Consider the following 25,483-nt stretch of genomic DNA (forward strand, 5'->3'; position numbering starts at 1 on the left):
GGACACTACATTAATTGTGTCCTTAGAAATTGGTTGCTTACAATCTTCCTGGAAATCAGAGAAAGGAGGTATGTGTGGTGTCATGATGTGGGAAAGACTAGTTCATTCTTTCTGTTTTTTTTTTTTTTTTTTTTTCCTTTCCTTTCTGAACTAATACTGTACATGATTAATTCTCTTCCCAGAGCTCACTCTCGGGGTCCACGCAAAGGTTTAGAAGCCCTGTTCCAGGTAGTTCTCTGCTTAATTGTGCCAAAAATTCAACTTGTTGGGCCAAGTGACCTTTCTCTCCCAGCTCTTTTTTTAATTCAGTTGTGAATTCTCTTATTCTGTATTGCCCTATGGTTCTTGTTTTCTTTGTCAGAATTTTGTAATTGTTTCTTTTAGGATTAAGTCTGTTTCTGGAACAGATGCGTTACAGGAATGCCTTTTCCTTGAAAGTTTGAAACAGTTTCTAAAACCTGTATAATCTAATCTGGCTAGGGCTGTAAGTGGACAAAGAAGGTGGTGAGAAATGGAAGATAGGATTGAAGGGAGAGTGAAGAGATGTAGTATTTGTCCAAAGAATGTTGCCATAAAATTGGTATGTTGGTTAAACATTATCAGCAAATGTGATCTGTCAAGCTTCTCCTTTGCTAATTATTGAGCTTCTGTTTTTAATTTTTAAAATCCCTCATAGTAAGCAACATTTGCATCTGCTACTTGATGTGTATAAAATTGACTTGGGCAATGTGGCAGTTTTTACTTTTCCCTTTAATAGACAACCATTTCACAGTTGGAGAACACCTAGACACAGAGTGTCCGATGTTGGATTACCAGTAGCAGCCCTGACTATCTCAACACAAAAGTGCGATGACTAAGCAGCAGGGACAGATGAAGTTTTTGAATCAATGCTGTTGTGTGCTTGTGTCTCTGAGCACAAGAGCAATATTTAAAATAGTAAAAGTTTAAAAAGTATTAAAAATACTGAAAAAACAAGGGAAAACCCCATGTTTTCTGTGAGGTAACTCTGCTGTAATATGATACCCTCTTCTTTCTAATACCTCATGATTTTGGGAGAAGCACTTTTCCAATATATATTATGGGTACAGGTAAAAGAAGGGAGGAGAGTGATTTTTTTTTTTTAACTAATAACTTAGTAATTATAGTCAGTGGGTATAACAGCTAATGTCTTCTTAACACTTTTTTTGCTGTGTCATATTAGTTATATTTGACAGGTGAAGTTTATATACATGCATGTAACACACGATTTGTTACTACTGCCCAGTTTTTGGGCAACTAATCTGTAGAAGTGCTATCATTCTTTTAATGATGCTATATGGAGGCTGGAGGTTCCAAGAATGGAACTGAGCATGTTGATCCTTAATCTCCCATTACCCTATTGCAGTAAAAGTGGCTCCTGTTTTAAGTATTGGTCTTCCATTCATGCATTTGTTTTATTTTAGTATACTGATGGACCCAAGCACTGTTGTAATTAAGGGGTTGTAGCCATGACATCACAAGCAAAGTCCTTGTGTTCAGGGAGGTTTTCTCTCCTGTTAGAACAGATGGACAGTGAACCATGAGAGACTATGGACTCTGAAAAACAATCTGAGGGGTTTGAAGGGGTCGGGGTTGGGAGGTTGGGGGAACCAGGTGGTGGGTATTAGAGAGGGCACGGATTGCATGCAGCACTGGGTGTGGTGCAAAAACAATGAATATTCTAACGCTGAAAATAAATTTAAAAAATTAAAAAAAAATTAAATACAAAAAAAAAGAGAGATGGACAATATATGAAATAGACAAACAGGATAATTTTATATTGTGATTTAAGCCATAAAGGAAGTAGTGATTTGAAATGGTAATGGCACATGGTAGGACATGGTCAGGGAGGAGAAGGTGTTTTAGGTGGTAGCTTGTGAAGTAACAACTGCAGAAATGAACAGCCAGCCATGTAAGGAAAGAATTCTGTGGCTTAAAGTTGGGGGAGAACATTAGACAACCATTTCCTTCAAAGAATTTTCTTTAGTCTTTGTGTCATCCTTAAAGATGCATACTTTAAAGTCTCCTTTTCTCATGATCCACCCAGTACTGTTGAAAAGCATGGAAAGAACCCCAAATACTCAAAACCAAATAATCAGTTCTTAATTGTTTATTTGGAGACTTTTTTGTCCGAAAGATAAAATCTGTTTTTTCCTTAGCTTCGCTTCTAAGCCTCTTTAGTAGTCTTTGGCTTTGTTTAGCTTTATACCCCTTTTATCTCATATGTGGGAATTCTGTGTTCCTATCAGACTGATTTTACTCCTTGCCCTCTGAACCCTTGTCACCCTGTGCCTTCCTATTCTTATGCCATTTCTCATACCTTTTTTTTAAATTGAAGCTTATTCACTTCGTTGTCCCCAGTTAAATCTCTTTTTTCATTAGATGATCTTTGTAATTTCCTTTATTTTCTTAATATAAGTGAGAATTTTAAGTGTGTGAAACATGAGAGCATAGTGCATTCTCAAAGATTCCCTTGGCTTCATTTTTCACCCATTTTTAGTTTGAGGGGTACAGTGAGGCTTCCAGAGTTGAAATTGGTTACTTCTTGCTCAGTTGATTACAGTCAGGAGGTAAAATTACTTGGAGGGACATAAAGACTTGGCAGGACCTGCCTCTTTCTCTTTGTTTGGTGTACTGTCTCTCTAAAGGCATCAGCTTGGAAAAGGGTAATACTCAGTTTGCAGCTACGTTGTTGCATGTCCATTCTTAATCTTAAGATAATTTGATATGTTTTCTTAAAGCTTATTTTTTTATGTTAACTTTTTCTTTCAAAGGAGTATTTTCCTTACTTTTGGCTAACCCTGTAGTTAATATAAAAACAAGGAAACAGAATAGTGTGAGATGTCATCTCATTACACTGCATAAAAATAGCTGTTAAGGAGAGATAAGTGATATGATAGGGGGCTTGTTTTAGATTGGATGATCAGGAAGGCATTTCTAAGGATGTAGCAATTTAAGCTGAGACCAAAGGATGACCAAGAAATAGGCAGAGGAAGAATGGGAGAGGTGAAGACATAGAGTATAGGAAGGAACTGGGCGTGTATTCAAAGAACTGAAAGTGGCTAGAATAGGTGAGGTGTAGTGAGCTAGTTGTGAATGCTGCAGAATGAGGCTGGGAGGGGAAGTAAGACCATGAAGGTGAGTGGCTTCCCTCTGTACCCATTAAAATTCAAGACAGATGTGCTCAGAGATACAGGCTTGAACGTTTACTTTGACTCCTGTAGAGATTGTTTTAAAATGAAGACAGGAATGAAAGTGGGAGAGCATTGAGAGTATTACGGTGAACGCTGTGAATTTCTCCTGGAATCTATAAGAATGAGGAGATCGTTACTCCAGGATTAATTCTACATAGCTCTGAAATGACAGCTCTTTGTTCTTTGTGATACGGAATCAAATGCTTGAGATCACTGAGGGGTCAAGGTCTGTGTTGATAACTTTTCTAAGTGAATGGAAGTAATTCTACACACTGTCCAAACAGTATCTTCCTTGATGATGAAGGTAACTGTAGAAGTTAGTCACCTCTTCACTTTAATAAGGCAGAGGCAGAATGTGGAGTAAAGCCCAGATTACTTGATTGAGTGCTCTTTTCACTGAGTGATTCTCATTTCAAATGTCTGTTTTTAAAAATAGAGGTATAATTAACATATCACACAATTACTACCACCACCACCACCACCCCACCGAAAGCCCTATACCTATTGGTAGTCACTCCCCATTTCTTCTCCCTGCCTGGTCCCCAACCATTGATTTGCTTTCTATCTTGATAGTTTCCTATTTTGGATATTTCATATAAATGGATTGTATACATTCTTTGTGACTGGCCTCTTTGACTTAATACAGTCTTTTTTGTGGTTCATATATGTTGCATCATGTATCCATACTCAGTTTTTCTCCCCCCACACCCCCCAGGTTTGGTAATTCTTAGATCCTTTCAAGTACATGTAAAATTTTCTATAAGAAGGTATCCCATACAACTTTTTCCAGATTTACGTGGCTATGTGACATTTTTTGTTCAAAGCATCTCATAGGAGTAGAGTTTGAGAAATGATGAATTAGGGATCTCTGTGTAAGCTAGACAAGTCAAAGTCACACGTGTGAAGTATGGTAGCTTATTATTACTATTATTTGGTAAGTTTTGTTGATGTGTAATTCACCTCTCATACAGCTCACCAATTTGAAGTGTGCAATTCGGTGATTTTTAATGTATTCCCAGTTGTGCAGCCATCACCACAATCAGTTTTAGAACAATTTCATCACCCAGAAAGAAACTTTTATAGCTTGCACTTTGCCCCCAGACTTAGGCAACCTCCTTTCTGTTTTACCTATTGTGGATGTTTCATATAAGTGGAATTCTACAATATGTAATCCTTTGTGAATGCATAGGACTTAGCATAGCATTTTCAAGGTTCATCCGTGTTATACCTTGTGGCAGTATTTGTTTTTATTTTTTTATTAAATTAAAAAATATTAAATTAAAAAAATAAAAATTAAATTTTTTATTATAATTGTTTTTATTTTTGAATAATCCATATTTATTTATTAGACATTTGGTTTCCAACTTTTGGCTGTTAAGACTAATGTACTGTGAACATGTGTGGACACGTTTTCACCGCTCTTGGATTTATACCTAGAATCACTGGGTCATATGATAAATCTTTGTTTAATCTTTTAAGGAAATACCATACTATTTCCCAGAGCAGCTGAGTATTTTATATTCACAACAGCAGTGTGTATGAGGGTTTCAGTTTCTCTGCATCCTCCTCAACACTTGTTATAGTCTGTCTTTTTGACTGTAGCTATCCTAATAGATGTGAGTGGTATCTTATTGCAGATTTGATTTGCGTTTCCCCAGTGACTAATGTTGATGAGCATCTTTTCATGTGCTTTTTGGTCATTTGTATGCCTTCTTTGTAGAGGTTTGTTATCTTTCAGTCATTTAAAAAATGTATTTATCTTTTATTGAGTTGTAATAGTAGAACTGGGTAAAAGTCCTTTGCATAGGATATGCAAATATGTTTTCCTGTTCTGTGGATTGACTTCTCACTTTCTTGATGGTATCCTTTGAAACACAAGAGCTTTAAATTTTGACAAAACCTAATTTTTATATATATGTAATATGTATATTTTTAAGATTCTGTTCATTTGACAGAGACACAGTAAGAGAGGGAACACGGGCAGGGGGAGTAGGAGAGAGAGAAGCAGGCTTCCTGCCAAGTAGGGAGCCGGATGTGGGGCTCCATCTCAGGACGTTGGGATCATGACCCAAGACAAAGGCAGACGATTAACCAGCTGAGCCCCCTAGGCGCCCCTGTGTTTCTTTTTTTCACTTGAAATTTGGTGATGAAATAAGCCTGTGTTTTAAGAGTTTCACAGTTTCAGATCTTAACATTTATGTCTGTAATTCATTTTGTATTAGTCTTTGCGTATAGTGTGAGGAAGGGTCCAACTCACCTTGATTCTTTTGCATGTGCGTTGTTCCTTGAAGTATTTTGTAGAATTCCATTTCTTGTCTTCAGGTATACATAAATGATAAATATTACGTACACATGTAAGAGTAAGAAAGATGTGAGTAGTTCCAAAGGAAATATGTGATACATACTTTGAACAAAGTAGTTTGTATCACTGTGTAAAATGATATAGAGCATATTAATTTGGGGTAAACATAAAGGATAGCAGTATTGTTTTTATTTATTTTTTTAGTTTTTTAAAGACTTACTTGAGAGAGAGGAGTGCATGCTTATGTGAGCCCCGGGGGTGAGGGGGGAGGGGAAGAGTTGAAGGGCAGAGGGAAAGAATCTCAAGTACACTCCTTGCTTAGCCCTGAGCCAGACATGTGGGGCTTGAGATACGACTGAGCCCATCTAGCATCCCAGCAGTAATGTTTATAAAACAAGCTTTATTAATGAAATTCAGTGAAAGCTGCATCTTTCATCTCTGCTAGTTAAATAATTTTTGGTCCTTACTCTGTTAACAAAGGAGTCTCCTTGATACTATTTGTTCATGTAGATAGAAGTGCAGATGTATTACAGAGCATTATTGTTGATGAAATTTTTCCAGGTGGTGAACATCTTGGTACAAGTTTGAACTGAGTGTTCTACAGTACAATTTGCACAGCAGTTACATTCTTGGAAAATGTAGCCGGTTGTGTTAAGCAGAATTAGGTACTGGGCTCAGCTAATTAGAAGCTGATTTTTAAGATGGGGCGGGACTTGAGAAATATCCTCTGCTTAGTAGGCATCTCTGGCCCCATTCCACTAATTATCAGTGGATACCTTCATCTAGAATAGTGCCATCCGCTGTGCCACGTATGTGATTTTTAAATTTCCTGCTAGCCAACATCTGGAGTTAATTTCAATAATAAATACTATTTAACGTATCTAAAATAGCTCATCATGTAATCAGTATAGAAATATTAATGTGCTATTTCACATTCTTTTTGTATTCAGTCTTTGAATCCAGTGTGTGTTTTACACATGTAGCATATTTGAATTTAGAGTAGCCAGATTTCAGGTGCTCAATAACATATGTGGCCTAGTGGGCTTAACTTGAATAACACTTACTTAGAGGGAGTAACTCAACTACAGGGCACTGTCAGATACAAGTCTTCTGTTAACACATCTGAATCATTTCTACCCTCACCAGGAGACATAGTCTGGTTAGCTACATTTTGATTTTACACCACCATTTATTTTAGCTCATATACAATTAGTAAATTGGAGAATGACATTAATAAATTGAAGCTGTATTGGTTCATATGCGGGATTTTTTTTTCTAGGCAAGGAGAATCAGAATAGCAGGAATAGGGTTATAATCTTCAAATAGAAAAGAAAAAGCTCACATCCAGCTAGCTGTTGCCGGGTAAAGAAAATTTAAGTCTGCTCCCCAGCCTTGCATGGCTCTCTGTGGCAAGTTGCTCTTCTTCTCCATCCACTGTAGCGTCAGTGCTTAGAACTTCACTTCTATGTTCTCATTCCCAGCAAGCCTCATTTCTACCCTATTTTTTTTTTTTTTTGCATTTTTAACATCCTCTGAAACAAATCTATAACTATGCTAAGTTGCTTGCCTGTGCTCTTCAAGTTTTTGTTAGTGCTTTAGTTATAATACAGTTGTATAATTTTGAGTGATTTGTTCCTACTCTATTTTTCCCATAAGGCTTATTTTTAGTGTGATTTTGCAGAATTTAAAGTTTGTCAGGAAGATATTTATGTTATGGTAAAAATACTCATTATAGATGTGGCTTTCTTTGTAAAATCTCCTTATTTTTAACTGTTTGTGGTCTCTTGTTTTGGACTGATGAGAGGAAAACCAAAATAGTAGAAGGCAGTAGACCATTTAAAATAAACTGTGGCACAGATACTGACCACACCAAACCCATGTTATTAAAAATTTACATCTTGGGGGTCCTATCCCATATACTGTGAATCAGAATCTCTGTGAGATTCAACCTTGAAATCTACATTTCTTAAAATATACTGAAGTTTGAGATCCAGTGAACTTAGTCATACCTACTGCCTACTTTTATTAGTTTGAAAAGCAGTTTAGGGTGGTAGATGTCCTTGAAATCTTTAGTATTCTAGTTATGCCTTACTCGTTCTTTCATTTATTTGTAGATGGCATGAAGACTTAATTTCTGATGATCTGGTAGTGAATTCTAGTGGTTTTCATGTTCTGAATAAGGACACAAATGCCATAGTATTTATCCCTAAATAGAATGAAAACTGTTGTTTCACTTTTTGAAAAGCTGGTTGTGTTTCCCAGTCTTGTTTGCTCATAGAGAAGTGTATATTCTTTGTTTTCCCTTTAATATCCAAGTCCCCTTTTCTAAATGAAATGCAGTGTAATTGCTTAATTTCTAGCTGAGTCAGGTGCATTTTGTTACATTTTTTCCCATTTCCCAGGGTACTCTCTTAGGGCTCCATCTTTCTCAGTCTGGAGATTCTAGCCTTTTTACCCTTTCAGACCTCGCTTCTGAAGTTAGAGAGATTGCTAAGTAGGGATTATTCTGCCTTTTAAACATTGAAGATTCTGTCAGGTTTGTATATTGCATTATGTTCATTAATTGCTTATCTTAATGTCTAATCCAGGAATCTGCAAAGTTTTCTTAAAAGACTGGGTAATGTTTTAGACTCCTGGTCCCACAGTTGCTGTCATAATTAAAAGAAAAAATTAGCTAAACATAGGTAATATAAATGGCTGTCGCTGTTTTTTTAAAAATTATTTTTATTAACATATACTGTATTATTTGCCACAGGGGTACAGGTCTGTGAATCATCAAGCTTACACATTTCACAGCACTCACCATAGCACATGTGCTCCCCAGTGTCCATAACCCAACCACCCTCTCCCTATCCCTGTCGCTGTCTTTTGATAAAACTTTATTAATGACTTCATGAAAACATGCCTCCAGCAGATTGTAATTTGCTGATCCTTGGATTCCAGTCTGACATTAACATCCAGTTGAGTGAAAACATCTCCATTTTATATCTGGTTAAGCACTGGATGAGAGAACTTTGCCCAAGCATAAACATATAACCCCTTTATTCCACCCCCTTCTCCCCGCAAAACCCAAGTAAATTCTCAGTAGTATCCTTTCCTTTGTTTTTTTAAACAGTTTATTTATTTTTTAAGATTTTTATTTATTTATTTGACAGACAGAGATTACAAGTAGGCAGAAAGGCAGGTAGAGAGAGGGTGGGGAAGCAGGCTCCCTGCTGAGCAGAGAGCCCAATGCAGGGCTCCATCCCAGGACCCTGAGATCATGACCTGAGCTGAAGGCAGAGGCTTAACCCACTTGAGCCACCCAGGTGCCCCAGTAGTATCCCTTTCTTAGAAATCTTTAAGATTTGCTTCATTAGTCCTAAGTTTAATTCCTTTTGTTTTGTTTTAAAGATTTTATTTATTTATTTGACAGAGATCACAAGTAGGCAGAGAGGCAGGCAGAGAGAGAGGAGGGGAAGCAGGCTCCCTGCTGAGCAGAGAACCCAATGCAGGGCTTGATCCCAGAACCCTGGGATCATGACCTGAGCTGAAGGCAGAGGCTTTAACCCACTGAGCCACCCAGGCGCCCCCTAAGTTTAATTTCTTAAGTATCATTTAAAGCCAGTTGTTTCCCACCTAATCCATAAATACAGCTTTCCTCAAAGAGACTTTCTTGGGCCGAATAGCATCCATGAGACTATCTCTTACCAGCATATATATTAACTTCCTTTGTGCACTTGAATAATCACTGATTTAGTATTAGAATTCTGAGTTCCAGTTTTATGCATGGCTCTACTCTTTGGATATATTGGCATCCGCAGATCACTTGTTCTTTCTTTCAGTCTTAGACTCTACATCATAACTTAAAAAAAAAAAGATTCTATTTGACAGACACACCAAGGCAGGGAACACAAACGGGGGGGGAGTGGGAGAAGGTGAAGCAGGCTTCTTACCGAGCTTGGAGCCCTATGCAGAGCTGGATCCCAGAATCCTGAGCTCATGACCTGAGCTGAGGGCAGACACTTAACGACTGAGCCACCCAGGCCTCCCTACATCATACTATTAATAAAAAGAACTTGTGTTCTTATCCTGAAATATGCAGACTTAATTGTAGGGCAGGAAATAAAAATTTATGTGAATTTTTTAGATAAAAAGATTTCTGAGAAATTTTCTATTGTAGCACTTTGTGTATTAGGTATGGAAAGTGTAGCCCTGGAAAATCCTATCCAGCATCATTGTTACTCTGGTGCTGGTGTTACTTTGCTTCTCTACTTGGGTGTTAACTTCAGTGTGAAAAGAACTACCTGGAGGAATTAAAAGGCCCAAATGAGATCCCTCCCAAAAATACTTTGGAAGGTAATATAAATTGTAGCTTTTATTAAGGAGAGTTAGCTGTAACTTTGTATGGTCATGTTATTTAGGGGCAAATCTGCCCTGCATTCAGTTTTTAAGCACATCCTTCTGGCCAGAGTCTAAAGATTTATTGCTTGCCGTCCCATACCATGCTTTCTATAAAACCTCTTTTACTTAGTTTTGGATCCGATTTAAGAAGGTCAGTTTATTCTTAGTCCCTTACCAGAATAATCTTGCTTCTCACTTCTTTTTTAAGGTTCAGTTGTTAGTTTTGCTAAGTGGTCTAGATAAATCTATTTCACAGGATATAGACTCAGAAAGCTCCTGTCTCTGAAAATGTCTTTGCTCTTAATAGCTGATTGAGTTTTCTCTGGTCTCTAAAGCTTTTTAGGCCAGGGTGCCTCAGTACTTGCGTTTTTTCAGTATGTTATGGCCTCTGAAAAAACATATATTAGGCCTAAAAGCTATCTGATACCATCTGTCACCCTGGTGGAATATTTACTGTTTCTTCAGAGGTAAGAGCTTAACTAAATTGGGTGCTTGTCAGTTTTTGAATTTTCATTGATATTAAGAATAACACTAAAATGGAGTAGATGCCTGGATCTTAGCGTTATGAGAGAGAGATCAGTAGACCTCGATGCCTCGTATACCTTCTGTTTCTAGAGTACTTCACTTCACCGGTCTTGTAATAAGTCTTTAATGTGGCACTTTTATAGTCTAAGTGTAAGTCATCTTGCTTAAGAATATATGCAAGTAAATGTAAAGGCATCTAACCCAGGCTTCTTAAAGGATTATTCTAGGATTCATTTCAGTCTATAAAATCGACCTTTTTTTCATTATTGCCAGCATATTTATGGAAATTTCAGTGGTATCCGAACTCTTACAGGGATGGATAATACGACCTTCTTTGTATATATTACTCAGTTTCTTAGCTGTATTTTCCTGTTAACCTGGTTTTTCTTTAAAACAAACAAACTAGGAGTTACATATGAAAAGTACAGATTTTGGCATAGGTTTAAGATTTTCTTAAAAACTTGGGAATATTAAGATTTCTTTGTGAATGAGTGTTTTGGGCTTTGGTGATTCTCTAAGAGGGTCACAGCACCCATTGTATAGTTGTCATCATGGCTATGACTTACTACTGCGAAAAGATACATAACAGAGTCAGCTAAGAGAAAAGGTATGCAGAGCAAAGCCTGGAGGAAGCCAGGTGCAGGCTTCTGAGAGTCTTCTAGTAGAGTCGCACAAGACATACTTCATTCCTTCAGCAATGAATTAGACAGTATTTGTGAAATGTTGACTATAAAGGGGACTAGAAATTTGGTACCCACAATTGTTACTAGATTTTTTGTTACATAGGCACCTTTACCTAGCATATACCAAAAATGTGGATTCCCAGTAGGAAAGCACATGTTGTTAATCATAAACCATGTTGTATGCACAAACAACTTGAGCACAGTGAGCAACTGTTAACTCTTACGGGACCTATATGTAGGTGCCCACATGTCCGCCGAGGGCCACCTGTGCACAGGGGCCTTTCTGAGGATAGAGGTCTCAGGGCCAGCTGTGTTAACTTTTCTTCCCGCTGAGTTTATCTTGACTAATTTCTCTTTGTGTTTATTCTTACGATGTTTACTGAAGAATATTTTCCCTACTGTTACAAGTTTAGGGTGTTTTATATAAACGCAAGGGTAAAATTAAAAACAAGTAGATGAAGAAGTCATCAAGCAGTAGTCTGGTTGAGATATTTCCTCTGTTCTATCACTGACATTGTGCCACGTCCTGTCTTTATCACATTACTAGTGTTTTTGGGTCTTTGAATCTGCTTTTGGTTTCCCTTATAAACTGGTCCTTATCCAGGGTTTGATGTTGGCCATTGCCTTTTCTCTTGCCATACTCTTACTTCATTCCAAGCTCCTCGTGCTTGTTGATATTATGCAAGGCAAAGTTGAGTCCCCTCCCTTTCACTTCTAATGGAGGAGACTTGCAGATCACCTCTGAATTCCTAGTGCTCCGTAGGTCTACTGACATTTCCACTTGGGTATCTGAAACTGTAAAGTCATCTTCTGTCTGTCTCATTTCACTTTTCTTACCTACTTAGTTTCCCCTGCTGACTGAAATAGTTAAATCTCAGTCATGTATATTACTCTTCCCACATTTTGTTCATTACAGTGTAGACTTCATACCATTGCCAGTGTAATTTGTTTGTTAATTTTTAAGGTGAATTATGGTATATTGTTGCTGGGGAAAAATGTAATGAAATTGAAATACAGTTAGAAATTGTAATAGCAATTAGACTTGTGTGGTGAACCTTCTTCGATCTTTAATCAGTGTTTTTGCAAGTCTGTATTTTTATACCTTGACTTTTCTTAAGACAATAAACACTATCATCCCTGATGGTCTTTGAGATGTGTAGATTATTCATAAGGCTCATGAATTACTTTTAAGCAATTCTTAGAGTTGGTCCTGTTATTAGGAGACTTAGATGATACCATCTTCATCAGATACCTTCCCTAGGACTTAACTTTCTTAATACTGTTTTAGTTGAAATATTGGCAAAACTATTTAAAATCAAGTTGCAGAGGCTGTTTAAGAAATTGAAAAATAATTGCAAAAACATACGGGATATTTGTGACTTTTAGTTCTGTATCACTGAATTTTTGTGCCTTTTTTCTTTATATTGTGTGTTTCTGTCTTTCCCTAATAAATCTCTTATTTTTAAAAAATTGCAAGAAATGATACTGATGAGGTTTTGCTCATCTGATTATACATAACATTTTTCCATAGGCTGTCAGCCATGCAAGCTATATGCTCTTTAAGCCACATCTTTTGTAGGTTCACAGATACTTTATGTGTAAGAAGTATGAATATGTATATATTCTGGATGCTTATGTAAAATGATTTAGGGATACACAATAATCTGTAGTATGATAGAAAGCAGTTGAAATTAAACATGAAATACAACTTTTAATTCACTTTGGTCTTTGTTTCTTTTAAGGGACCAGTTACTCTCCACAAGAAAATTCACACAACCACAGTGCTCTTCATAGTTCAAATTCACATTCTTCTAATCCAAGCAATAATCCAAGCAAAACTTCAGATACAGTAAGTATATAAATGTGCTCAATTTTGGTTTTGGAGGGGGGGATTGTGTGTGTTTGTGTTTATTACCCTCCTCCCTGAAAAACGCCCCCAAAAACTCCTCCACCAAGTCTTGTTTAGTCTAAAGTTGACCTTTATAAAATGTATTTGAAGTAATGAGCTAAGCTTCGTAGAACTGAGAATAGTCAGGAGATACTGGCATTATTTCATAACTTTTCTATACAGAGCAAAATAAGACTATTGCAATGTCTGAGATAAAAAGAACTATAGATTGTGAAACTTACGTAAAGTGGTTTACCTTGTCCTCCTTTAAGAAATGTATACAGTTCTTAAAACATATATTCAGAACATCTGCTGTGTATTACACACCCTCATAAATAGTAGCGATGTGATGAGGATTCCTGTCTTCAAGGCAATGAAAGTCAGGAATTTTAGGTATTTCTAAACGGAAGTAACTCAGCTTTGATTTTTTTTTTTTCTTTTTAAGTCATGGTTCAAATGAAAGTTTTAATACATTCATTGAACAAAAGTTTAAGTTTTCAATTTGCTGAGTATATGCCAAATTGGAGATATATATAGTACTAAGAAAATGTGGCCCATCTCAGAGTAACTTTTGGACCTGTGGTGAAAACGGAAGAGTAAACAGTTAAAACAGTGCCTGTTAGAGTTGCTTTGGGAGCACTCAGAAGGGTAACTCCAGTCTTGGATGAGAGGAAAGTATTAAAGTACAAGTAACACTCCCCAGTGGATTGAATATAGCAGCTAGGTGATGAGGGCTGGAATTCATGTGGTATGCAAAGGGAGCAGCATCTGCAAAGACCTAGAAGTGTGAAATAACATAGCAGTTTGGAGAACTGCAGAGGTTTTGAAAGTGTGAAAGAATGGTAAGAGCTCAGATTACAGAGATAAGTGGAAACTAGCTCCCCCAAAATGTGTATCTTACCAAGGAATATGAGTTTTATATAAAGGCAGTGCAGAACTACTGAAGGATATAATTGGTGAAGTAACCTCCTACTTGGGATTTTAAAAATTCTGTCAGAGTAGCATGGAAAATACAAGGAAGGAGCCACTAGAAGGTTATAGAAGTGTAGGTTGAATCCAACAGATTCTGCCTTGGATATTTGGGTGATCATCATACCTTAATCAACATTGAAAGGTCTTTGGGATTTATTATTTCTTTTCTCTTATTGAAGCAGTGTGGATAGTACATTTTCAGAGGAAATGAAGACATAAATGATAGCATTTTCATAAAGATGAATTTAGAATAGTTTTAAATACTGTATCAGTCAGGGTCTAGATAGGAAAACAAAACATGCTATTTTAGCACAGAAAATTGGACAGCACAGAGAATTTTATATCCAGGATTGGCTAGGCAGATAGTGTATGTTACTGAGGACTGAAAAAAACAAAAAGGAACATGGAGGTGATACACACATACCTTCAGCCTTAGAGCTAGAGTACAATAGGAAGAGGTTGTAGTTATTAGAACCTAATAGCTTAGAGGAGGAGCCTTGTAGAACTGGTGATAGGACCTCTGAGTGGTACGATGAGGCTAGTTCTGGTTTGGGGCAGATGGCAGGGAGCTGGAAATTGGAGATATCTGTGGCTGCTAGGCTTCTCATGCCTTTCGGTCTTAACTTCAGTGCCTACTATTGGCAGAATCTAGCTGGTAGCTAGCTGAATAAATGATGTAATTTGCCCTAGTATCACAGATCAGTATAGAAGGCAGTGGTGTTGAGGCTGAGACAACAGCTTGGTAAGCCTTAAGAGGTGTTATCATCAAACTCCTTGGCATGAGTTACACAATAAGGTGTATATTCAAGATTTTAGAATGAATCTGTTTTTGTGCCCCATTAATTTACAAAGTAACAGACACTAAAAGTTCCATTTATCACTCACAATCCCAAATTGGTATTTGTCTGCTGATAGTTGCAGTGGCAGGCCATGTGGACATTGTTTTGGCTTAAGAAAAATCTTATTTCAGGGAGAACTAATTCTGGTTGATTTGATTTCTAAGACATGGGTTAAACGTGGTGAAATCAGGAAGAGTAAATAATGGGCAGATAAGCTTGATCTACCCAAATCATAAATGGTGTTAGGGGATTTCGTTTTGTGAATGGAAGCTGAAGACTGTTACCTGAATGGATTAAGTATTATATGTTTTAAGAATCAGGATTTCCCTTTCTGTAAATTGCAGCTACAGGTATATAGTTAATCTCCAAGTAGTGGTCTTCTTATTATGATGTGCCCAGTGGGCATGACGCATGTATTATTTTATAAACTACAAATTTAATCTTACCTGAAAAGTTAGCTTTTGAACTTTTCTGCAGGTTGCTTACAAACTTTTTGTCTTTAAATCACTTCTAATGGAAGTTTTTGAGTAGTAAGTAAAACATAAAATTAGTTTTTTATCTGATTCTTTCATAACAAAAGAATAAAATAACAGGTGAAAATTAGAGAATTTAGGTCAACACATTTTAATCTAGGTTAAAATATGGAATAACTTTTTAAAAAAGTAGCTTTTTTTCTCTGAAGTTTTCAGGTTTTAAATCTTGTTGAAAGATCAGTAACAATTATTATCTAGTTACATCTACACAGACATTTGGTTGTGTGGGTGATTTATATTTATCAGCTGTTGATAGTCAAGTTGAAGTTGCCTTATTTCCTCAGTATTAAGATTTTCACATTTATTGTGGTTTAACACAGAGCCTAGCCCATGATAACTATTTAGGAAAAGCTTTTTGAATGCCTCCTCCTCCCTAATCTAAATATAACAGGACTTACAAACCTTGTTTTAGGTTAATTATGCATATTTGTGATTTTTAAGAGACCTCTGAATTGCTTCATTTAGGAAAAAAAAAATTATTCCCATTTAAACACATAACAGGTATCTTCCCCTTGTACATACCCACCAGTCTTGATTTGCTGGGAGGTACTTCAGTCTCCGTTGACTTGGCATTTATAGTCCAGCTCCACTTGTTACCACATAAATATCTTCGTTTTTTGGAGCTTTTCAGCTTGAGGCTCTCAAGATTTATTTCTGTAACCAGTCTTTGCCTGAAGATACTCCACTTAGTTTTAAAAAACCAGAAATTTATCAGAGCGCTCTTAGGATGCCACGAAATTCTTTGTTAAAACAATTGCCATCTTTGATGGTGATATTGTTAGTCAGCGAAGGGTTTCCAATGTTTCCCATGGGGAAGAAGTAGTAGGATTCTGTATTTCAAGAGATAGAGCAGAAGGGGATACACTTTTAAGGAGAAAAGCGCACCTAAAAGACATTTTGAACTGAAGGAGAGCAGATGGGTACCGCCATAACTGTTTATTAGTACTGTTCTTTCAGAGCAGTCATTTTCATACTTTCTGGTCTCAAGACCTCTGTCTACATTCATAAAAATTGAGAGCTTTTGTTCATCTTTTATCCGTATTTACCATATTTAAAAATTAAACCTTGCGGGGAGCACCTGGGTGACTCGGTCATTAAGCCTCTGCCTTCAGCTCAGGTTGTGATCTCAGGGTCCTGGGTTCAAGCCCTGCATTGGGCTCCCTGCTCAGCAGGAAGCCTGCTTCTTCCTTTCCCATTTCCCCTGCTTTTTTTCCTCTCTCTCTCTGTCTCAGTCAAATAAATAAAATGTTTAAAAAAAAAATTAAACCTTGATAAATATGAGGGCCACTCAAGTGACTCAGTTGGTTAAGCATCTGCCTTTGGCTCAGGTCAGGATCCAGGGTCCTGGGATCAAGCCCTGCGTCGTGCTCCGTGCTAAGTGGGGAGCTTGTTTCTCCCTCTGCTCCTCCCCTTGCTTGTGTGTTTTGGGTGCTCGTGCTCTTACTGTCTCACTCACTCAAAATCTTTATAAAAACACCTTGAAAAATAATTTTATAAAAATCAGATTTGTAAACCCTTTACATGTTAGCATATGTAATGTTTTTATGAAAAATTACTTTGTAAAATAATAACTATTATAATAATGTAAAATAATAACTTTGTAAAACAAAAAGATCTGGAGTATCTCTTTAATGTCTTCATAGGAGATACCTAGAACTTCACAAGTGCTCTGCTTTCAGTCTTCCCTGATAACAAATTCCTTTTCACAGCATCTGGGGAAATTCCACTCTGTTCTTGTGATAGAATGAGGAAGAAAAAGACAAAATCATTATAGTAGTATTACGAAAATAGTTTTGATCTTTTAAAATGATTTTGAGGTCCTTCAAGGGTTCCTGGACAACACTGGGAAAACTGTTGCCTCAGTGCTTATGTTGGCAAATACATCAAGCCTAATTCAGAATATTTGAAGTGTTTGCAGGCCTTTTGGGGGTTTAGTTCTTAGTTGTAGATACTCCTTTTTTTAATGAAATTTAATAACTTAAGATCTAATGTTTAACATGGTGATGGTAGTTGGTAACACTATATTATGTGATTGAAATGGGCTGAGAGTGAAAAGTTCAAAATGTTTTCACAATCTGTGAGGTGGTGATGGATGTGTTAGTGAACCAGATAGGTGAAATCCTTTCAGTGTCAAAACATCACAGCATACACTAGTATCTTCAATTTTGTCAACTATATCTTCCAATAAAGTTGAAAATACATAATGAAGAAAAGCAGTAACACCTGTTGCACATCAGCATTTTGAAAAATTCCCCGTTACTGAAAGGGTTCCCTGCCCCCTTTACCTTTTTGGTGTGGATGGAAGTGGGGTGAGAAGATAAGCTAAAGTTACCAGTATGTTATTTTAATGCTGTACCGTGAAACACGTTTTGTTAAGTAAGACATTAACTTGTACTAATCTGAGATTTGGTGGGCAAAATCAGTGCAGTGTCATAGACCCATACCATTGAAGTTTCTGGTCCGTGAACTTTTAACTGTCCTGGAAGTTACGCTAGGATGTAAATTTACTGTCATCAAATAATATACTGTTTACTTGAGCTGAAAATTTTTTTTTTCTTAAAGTGGGACTCTTGACGAGGGAAAGAGTATGTCAGTATATATTTTGATGCCTGCTCCTTACCTTCTTCAGAACAAGTCACAGAACCATCACTTTGAAGAGCACTGGTGTAGACCACTCTGCCCTACTCCCGATGTCCTCTGTCCACCTGCCTCAAATCTTACTCTGCTTCCTCAGACCAAACTAGTAATCAGTCCCATAAAACCACTTTCCAAGGAAACCATATCTTTCAGAGATATCCATAGAAATGTTCAGTTTATATAACAATTTAGGTACAAGGAGTGGTGAGTGGTGAAAGAGGACTTTTGAATTTGACTCTGTGATTGGGTTTCTACAACTTTGTTGTAGCCTATTTCTGAAAACTAGAAGGATTGAGGATTAACTTTCCCCTGATATGAGGGTTTTGGATGCACAGGGCTGATTACCAGTCGCTTCATTATTTTGAGGTATAATCCCAAGAGCATAAATGTGGCAGAATCTGCAATATCTTTTCATCTACCCTTAAATTATTGCAGCATTTTGAGAATGCTGGTATTGATTTGTTGGAAATAATGGGCATCCTGAAACCTAGGTATTTTGATCCTACCTTCTATCACCAGTTAGTTTTGTGACCTATAGCAAACAGGTACTTTTTGTGGGCTCGCTCTTACTTGGTAAAATTAAAGCTGAGTCAGCAGGGCATGAGAGTTTTTCTTTCCTCAAGCTTGAGCTCAGAAGAGGTGTCGACTACCAAAGTAGAACATCATTTCAAGCTCATTTGAGAAAAAAGTCAAGAAATTCATCCGCAAGTGTCCTTGGGATTCTACCAGGTTTCCTGGGCCTAGTGCACTTAACCTTTACACTTTTTAGATCAGTACCATGGAAATTGGGCCTTCTTCCAGATTTTTCTAATTTCTTTATAATTTTCCAGTACTTATAAAATACCTAAAAGAGAATGTAGCTGAGAGTTTTTGAAAGGCTGGTTTTTGTTACAGAGAAATGAGTGATGCTGCTGACCCATATATCATGTGAGAAGACAAGGTTTAGTTAACACTTGCCCCATCTCATGGATTTTGCTGTTGAAACAGATACTACACTTTTAATTAGCTTTGTGTTCATGGTTTTATTAAAACTGTTTTTTTTTTTTTCACTAAGTAACAGTAAATACAGGGAGATTGTTCTCTGTTAATACTATATATGATTACTGTTGTGCATAGTGAGTTTAGAACTGATGTGCTGTCATGTCATCAAATCAGTCAGTTGTCTGTGGGTTTTTTAAACTCCCCCTCCCCATTGCCATGTGACTGGATTTCAGCAAGTAAAATTACTATAATGGAGAACTTCGGTAATGCTTTTCTGAAGTCAAGATGTTAATTTCACATTTCTCATTTTGTACCTAATAAACATATATCTTCTATTTAATTTCACATTTTACAGGATTTTCCACTGTTCTTTTTTAAGGTGTTCATAGACTAAGGTCTCCTAAGATATACATAGATAATTACATTCTAGATCTGGGTGTTTTTATTTAATGGTCTTTTCCCTTATGTGTGCTTTGAAAACCATTGACATTCTTGATGTTTCATATCAAGTGATTAAATAGTATTAATATTATTCTAATTTTTAAAAATGTATTTTTAAGCCTTATGATTCTGCAGATGACTGGTCTGAGCATATTAGCTCTTCTGGGAAAAAATATTACTACAATTGTCGAACAGAAGTTTCACAGTGGGAAAAACCAAAAGAGTGGCTTGAAAGGTATTTGCTCTTACTCATTAAAAAATATTTCTCACTCTTGATTTTACAGCTTAACATCTTAGAACATTCTGAGTTTAGATTTCTTAACAGCGAAACTCATCATTCCCCTCTTTAATTGTAGTGGTTTTCTGTAATTACTTTTTACTTAAAAAACAAACAAAAAAAAAACAAAAAAAAGCTTGGACAGTTAAGCACCTGTCTATAAGGACCTTGTAAACCATCAATATATTTAGGATTTTAGATCAGCCTATACTTAATGCATCTTCCTTATAATTTGTAGTAGAAATCTTCATAATTCTTAAAGTATAATAATATGTATCCTTCATATATGTAGGATTAATACTGGAGAGTTCTGGTTTTGGGGTAAATGACATTATAGATAATTGCTATAATATGATCATCACTGAGAAACGTTACTGTTTCGTTAGCTGTATCTTATCTCATGCACCAGTTGATATTATGGCTGTGTTCAGTTCTTTTATTTTCCATATACCATTTTATTGAGCATTTGACCAGAAAGTTACATGTAAACTCATTGTACTTGATGTAATTTTTATGGGTTTACCTATGTTTATTTTTAGAGAACAGAGACAAAAAGAAGCAAACAAGATGGCAGTTAATAGCTTCCCAAAAGATAGGGATTACAGAAGGGAGGTGATGCAGGCAACAGCCACTAGTGGGTTTGCCAGTGGAAGTAAGTATTAATTTTTTTCTTTGAAACAACATGATGTTTGATTCACTCGTATAGTTCATATATTTGTATCTATATTCATAGATGTTTACATATGTAAAGTAAAATAATAGAAACAGGTTTCTTTTATGTTAGATAAGTCTTCCTAACCTTGACCATTTTGTTTCCTGAAAAGAAAAAGGGTACACAGAGGAATAGTACACATATATATTCATCACTACTCAAAATGGCTATAATGCAGTTGAATTGGTAGAAAATAAAATTTCATATTGTGGACTGACTTTTTTAAAACAGGAGTTGTTTGGTTTTTCCCCCTCTTTCCTGAATTGTGTCCTATTAAACTGGACAGGGAAATCCCTTCCAGAACGCACTGAATCTTTCAATCTAATAATTGAATTATAGTCACATACAGATAGTGACATCAGAGTGTCTGTTGGTGTTTTACGTTTATCAGTGAGAAACTTTTTTTTATCATGATCATAGATCTAGATTAAGAACGTCTCCATGCTGCGGGCATACCTTAATGTTTTTGGAGGTCAGATTTGGTCTAAGTGGGACAATATGAGTAACATATATTTCTTTCTTAATTCAAATTAAATTTGTATGTGAAGTTTTACTAAGCGTATTCCATTCCCCGTGACTTCCCTTGCCCAGAATAGAATTTAAATGCCACCGTAGAATTTTTAGGCTCTTTATCAGATGTTGAAACATTGAGAAGAATTTTTAAAAGATGCGTTCAGGGAATTTTTGGACTTGGGCATTTGAATCTTCCTCCTATAACTTAAGTAGGGGCTGTATTTGGTCTCAGCAGGGGATACTGATTCTTTTGACAGAAAAAACTCCCAAGATGAAACAGATAGTAAAAGTAACGTAGTTCTTCAGCACTGAATGTTTACGATATATTCCTTGGAATATTTAATTTTTTATATTAGTGAAATTGTGCTTAATTCTTAGAAAACAATGACTTAAAGTACTGAAATGAAGAAATTAAAACTATTGTATTTTGAGATGGAAGACTTGGGTTCCAGTTCCATTTTACTTAATATCTTAAGTAATTGTGATTTCTGGCAAGCAGTCAGAAATGAAGTAAAGGTTTTCCTCTCCAGGTTAAAAAAAAATAGCACCCAGCTTGTCCTCCTGAACAAACTGCAGAGGGATATTAGGGGGTATGGAGGAGGAGTGGCAAATGGATGTAAAAATAATCACTTATACATTGGGCCATGCCTCTCATTTAGTGGGTCATGGTTCCCAGAGAGAAAAAAATAAGAGCCTAGTGTGTCTCCTTTATTATTTCCAAAATATCCTGTCATTTAAGTCTCTTCTCCTTTGAGGTAGAGTAAATGAAGGAAGTAATTAAAGATCTGATGGAAATATTGATGGAAATGAAAGTAGTTTTTTTTTTTTGTCTTTTTGCTAAACCATCTTTAAGGAAATAAAATCAGAGTTGTGTTTTTAAATAAATTGTGTGCATATCTTTTTCTTTCAAAGATGAAGGCGTTCCTTTTCCTTTTTCTTCATAATTTCAAAAGCGAGTCATATTTGTTACTAAATATAAGAGGGAACTTTCTAAATTCCATGAGCCAGGAGCATTTGGGGAGATACACTTTATCCTGTGTATATATATATATCTGTATAAAACGTATGTATGTGTTTTACATCAAAAATGGGATTGTATGTTACTGTTTTTAACCTTTTCTTTTCAGTAATATTTCAAGGAAATGTTTATCAGTTTAGAAATCCATATGTGTTAGATTGCGTGGTTTTCCTTTTTTTGTTGTTAAATGTGCCCTCATTTATAAATGATCCTCTATCCCTGAATATTTGAGTGGTTTCCACCCTTTTCCTACTGTCAGCAGTGCTACGATTTCTATCTTTGCCCACTTACTACTTCCTTGGCCAAATTCCTAGAAGTGCAAGTGACAAATCAGTAGGTCTGTGTGTGTTGAACTACAGTCATGTGTCTCACTTTTTCAGTTTTAAGTAATACTTAAGAAAATCTTAGCTATATTTCCTTTTATTTTTCCTTAATTGGTCAACTGAGTTAAATACTTAAGCATGGTAGTAATGAAGTCATTAAGCCATTTAAGTGCTTAACCTTTTCTATCCAAAAAGTGTTGGCAGAGTTTTCCATGTGTCCAATACATCATATTGGGTAAGACCTAAAGCTTTGTAGTTTGTAACTGCCAATAAAAGGTGTGCTTGGGGGGGGGGTCGGTGCTGAAAGATTTTATATGTAAAGAGATAAACATAGGAAATTTATTTTTTGCTCTATAGAAAATAATGTTACCCAGACCTTGACATTGAAAACTTTATGGGTAAAATTTTTGATTTGGTGTTAACTGCCATTATTATTATTATTTTCACTGTCTTTAATTTGTGCCTCATAGAATGATTGTTCTGTGCTTAGAGAAGGGTTTCTCAACAGTAGCGCTAATGACATTTTGCTTTAAATGATTCTGTGTTGTGGGTTGCCATCCTGTGACATAGGATGTAGAGGACCATACCTGGCCTCTACATGTTAGAGGCCAGTAGCACCCCTCCCTCTCCTAATCATGACAACCAAAAATGTCTCCAGACATTTGCTAAATGTCTTTGTTGTGGGGAGGGGTGTGCAGGTAGAGTCACTGCATTAACTGTTTGGTCTAGAGTTGTGAATCATGGAAAGCTGTTGGAGCTACAGCTTCCTTAGTTCCTGTAATGCAGCTGCCATTTTTCTCCCCCAGAGCTTACAAGTGTTTGAAATAGTATCAGCTTTAGTTTTTATCTGAGTACATTTGATATTCTTTGACTCGAGTCATAGAGAACCGAGAGGGATTTTTTGTGGTGTGCAGGGAGTAAAAGTTTTTGGTAGTCAAGGGACAGGATTTATGGCAGTTGGGCACGGTATGGTATTATTTCCGATTTATCATTCCCTAAAAGTTTCTGTTGTAGCAGTATTCTTTTCAGGAAGAACTTGTAGAATAAAAGTTAAGTTTCTTGTGCATGTAAATTGATAGTTTACCGATGAGTTAATATCATGCAATAGATGTTTGTATTCTACTGTGATAGTTCATTCTATTTGTTCATTTTTTTCTGTTAAAGTCAGTATATGTGTAAATTATAATACTGAATTTCATTTATTAAGTCAGAAGACTTGTGTTTTTATATAACAAGTTTTTTGGCGGTATCCAGTACATTTTGTTTAGTATAATGTGGGAGCTATGCACTGAAGTTTTTGGAAATGGACATGTAGTTTAAGTATACTTCCTTCTTTGTGCTGTCTTGGTCTCTAGACTCAGAGGAAACGTGAAATTGTGGAAAAAACAAAATACTCAACAGGGAGGGCATCCTTTGGTAATATTATTACATATGTGCTTTTGAATCTTAAGATGTTTCTCCACTTGAAAGTTGTTTAATTTTTAGTTACTGAACAGATTATTACAGTTTTGGCTAGAGATTTTGATAAATATAAATTTTATCATGATCATTGAAATTTTCCTTATACTCTTTGGAAGAAGAAGTACTTGAGGTTTAAATATTTCTCTGTGACTTTAAATTGGAAGAGGATGTTTTTAATGTAAATGGTAATAGCAAGTAGATTTTTTGACTGTGCCGCCAGATGTAGGCTTTCTGTTTTCAGCTAGCATTTTCTGTAACTTGAGGTTACAACTAACTGATATTGTTAGCATTATCAAAAATATGAACTGATTTACTTACTGAATGCACAGTTCATCATAAATTCAGCCATCCCAAAATGAGGTCATTTAAGCCCCAGCACAAACTACTTTCAATTAGCTACTTTAGTATTATGAGAAATCAAGCTAATAAAGCTAATACTCCTTTGCAGTTGAACCACTGTGGATAATTCAGTTATTGGAATCCATGGTCCATATTTTATAAGAATGGACCATTTCCTTTTGATATTTTTAAAATACTTGGAAAAATTTTCATTTGAGTCAAATGTTACAACTCCATATATTGATGTATTTTTTTCATTGTTTTGTTTGAACTGTCGTGTGGTTCTAAAGAATCCTCCTAAATCAGTAGCCCATTTGAAATCTGAGAATAGATTACTTAGAGTTGAACTAAAAATCCTCTTTCAGTATTTGGATATTTCTGTGCTGGTGGTAAAACTGCAGATAATAACTGGGATTGCAGTTTTATAACAGGATACAAGTATGTTGCTAAATTAGCTGATGTTAAAGACAGGATTCTAACGTAATCTTTTTTCTTCCCCCCTTCTGTCATTCCAACATCTCTTTTTTCGAACTGTGAACTAAAGTGGAAGACAAGCATTCCAGTGATGCCAGTAGTTTGCTCCCACAGAATATTTTGTCTCAGACAAGCAGACACAATGACAGAGACTACAGACTGCCAAGAGCAGAGACTCACAGTAGTTCTACGCCAGTACAGCACCCCATCAAACCAGTGGTTCATCCAACTGCTACCCCAAGCACTCTTCCTTCTAGTCCATTTACGCTACAGTCTGATCACCAGCCAAAGAAATCATTTGATGCTAATGGAGCATCTACTTTATCAAAACTGCCTACACCCACATCTTCTGTCCCTGCACAGAAAACAGAAAGAAAAGGTATGCCATTATTACTAGATGCTGCACGTTGAACTATAGTTTTTGAGTTTTTTATTATATTACATTATCTCCATTAGCTTGAATAAGACTCTTAATTATAAATTCTCTTTAAAAGTCTTTCAGAATGTTACTGCATAGATTTAGGCCTAGAGTTAGCCATATTTAGATTTTTTTCTTAATTTTTAATTATGAAGCCTTAGAACTTTTTGCCTTTGACACTTGGAAGTCAGGTGCTTAATTTATAACAGTAATGGCTTAACTAACTCAAGACCGTCCCTTCATATTTGTACAAAGTAATTTTTAGTTTTTGTGGTAATGACCTTGATGGTTTAGTTTAGATATTGTCTCAATTTTCTGTTAATTAAAATTTGATATGAATAGAGACATTTTAAACTTGTTATCTCTGCATAACATGCAACTATTGGTTTCAGTTTGTGAATTAAGAAAACTCTATCCTAGGCTTCAAGGTAGAGTCTTAATGTCTGAATTAGAACTTAAATCTGAAGAGAAGTTAACTTCGTAACTCAAAATTGTGTTTATCCAGCTCAGTGCCGATAACTGTAGCTTGTTAAAAGAGAGAAAAATAGTGGC

The 25,483-nt window shown here is 36.1% G+C and overlaps 1 protein-coding gene across 8 annotated transcripts in view; it reads left to right on the top strand.

Annotated features, from left to right (window-relative positions):
- The window catches only part of WAC (WW domain containing adaptor with coiled-coil), an 82,779-nt gene that overhangs the window by 33,100 nt on the left and 24,196 nt on the right, over positions 1-25,483 (top strand). For 6 of the 8 annotated variants that reach the window (XM_032847131.1, XM_032847132.1, XM_032847130.1 and 3 more), the window contains exons 4-7: positions 12,848-12,954; positions 19,516-19,631; positions 20,213-20,325; positions 24,584-24,892. In XM_032847131.1, the coding sequence (XP_032703022.1) occupies positions 12,848-12,954; positions 19,516-19,631; positions 20,213-20,325; positions 24,584-24,892 (645 nt within the window). The remainder of the gene's footprint in view (positions 1-12,847; positions 12,955-19,515; positions 19,632-20,212; positions 20,326-24,583; positions 24,893-25,483) is intronic. The other 2 variants (XM_032847133.1, XM_032847134.1) reach the window with 1 other exon arrangement.

The sequence above is a fragment of the Lontra canadensis genome, unplaced genomic scaffold (genome assembly GCF_010015895.1).
Source record: "Lontra canadensis isolate GAN:19392208 unplaced genomic scaffold, GSC_riverotter_1.0 scaffold185, whole genome shotgun sequence".
Lineage (NCBI taxonomy): Eukaryota > Metazoa > Chordata > Mammalia > Carnivora > Mustelidae > Lontra > Lontra canadensis.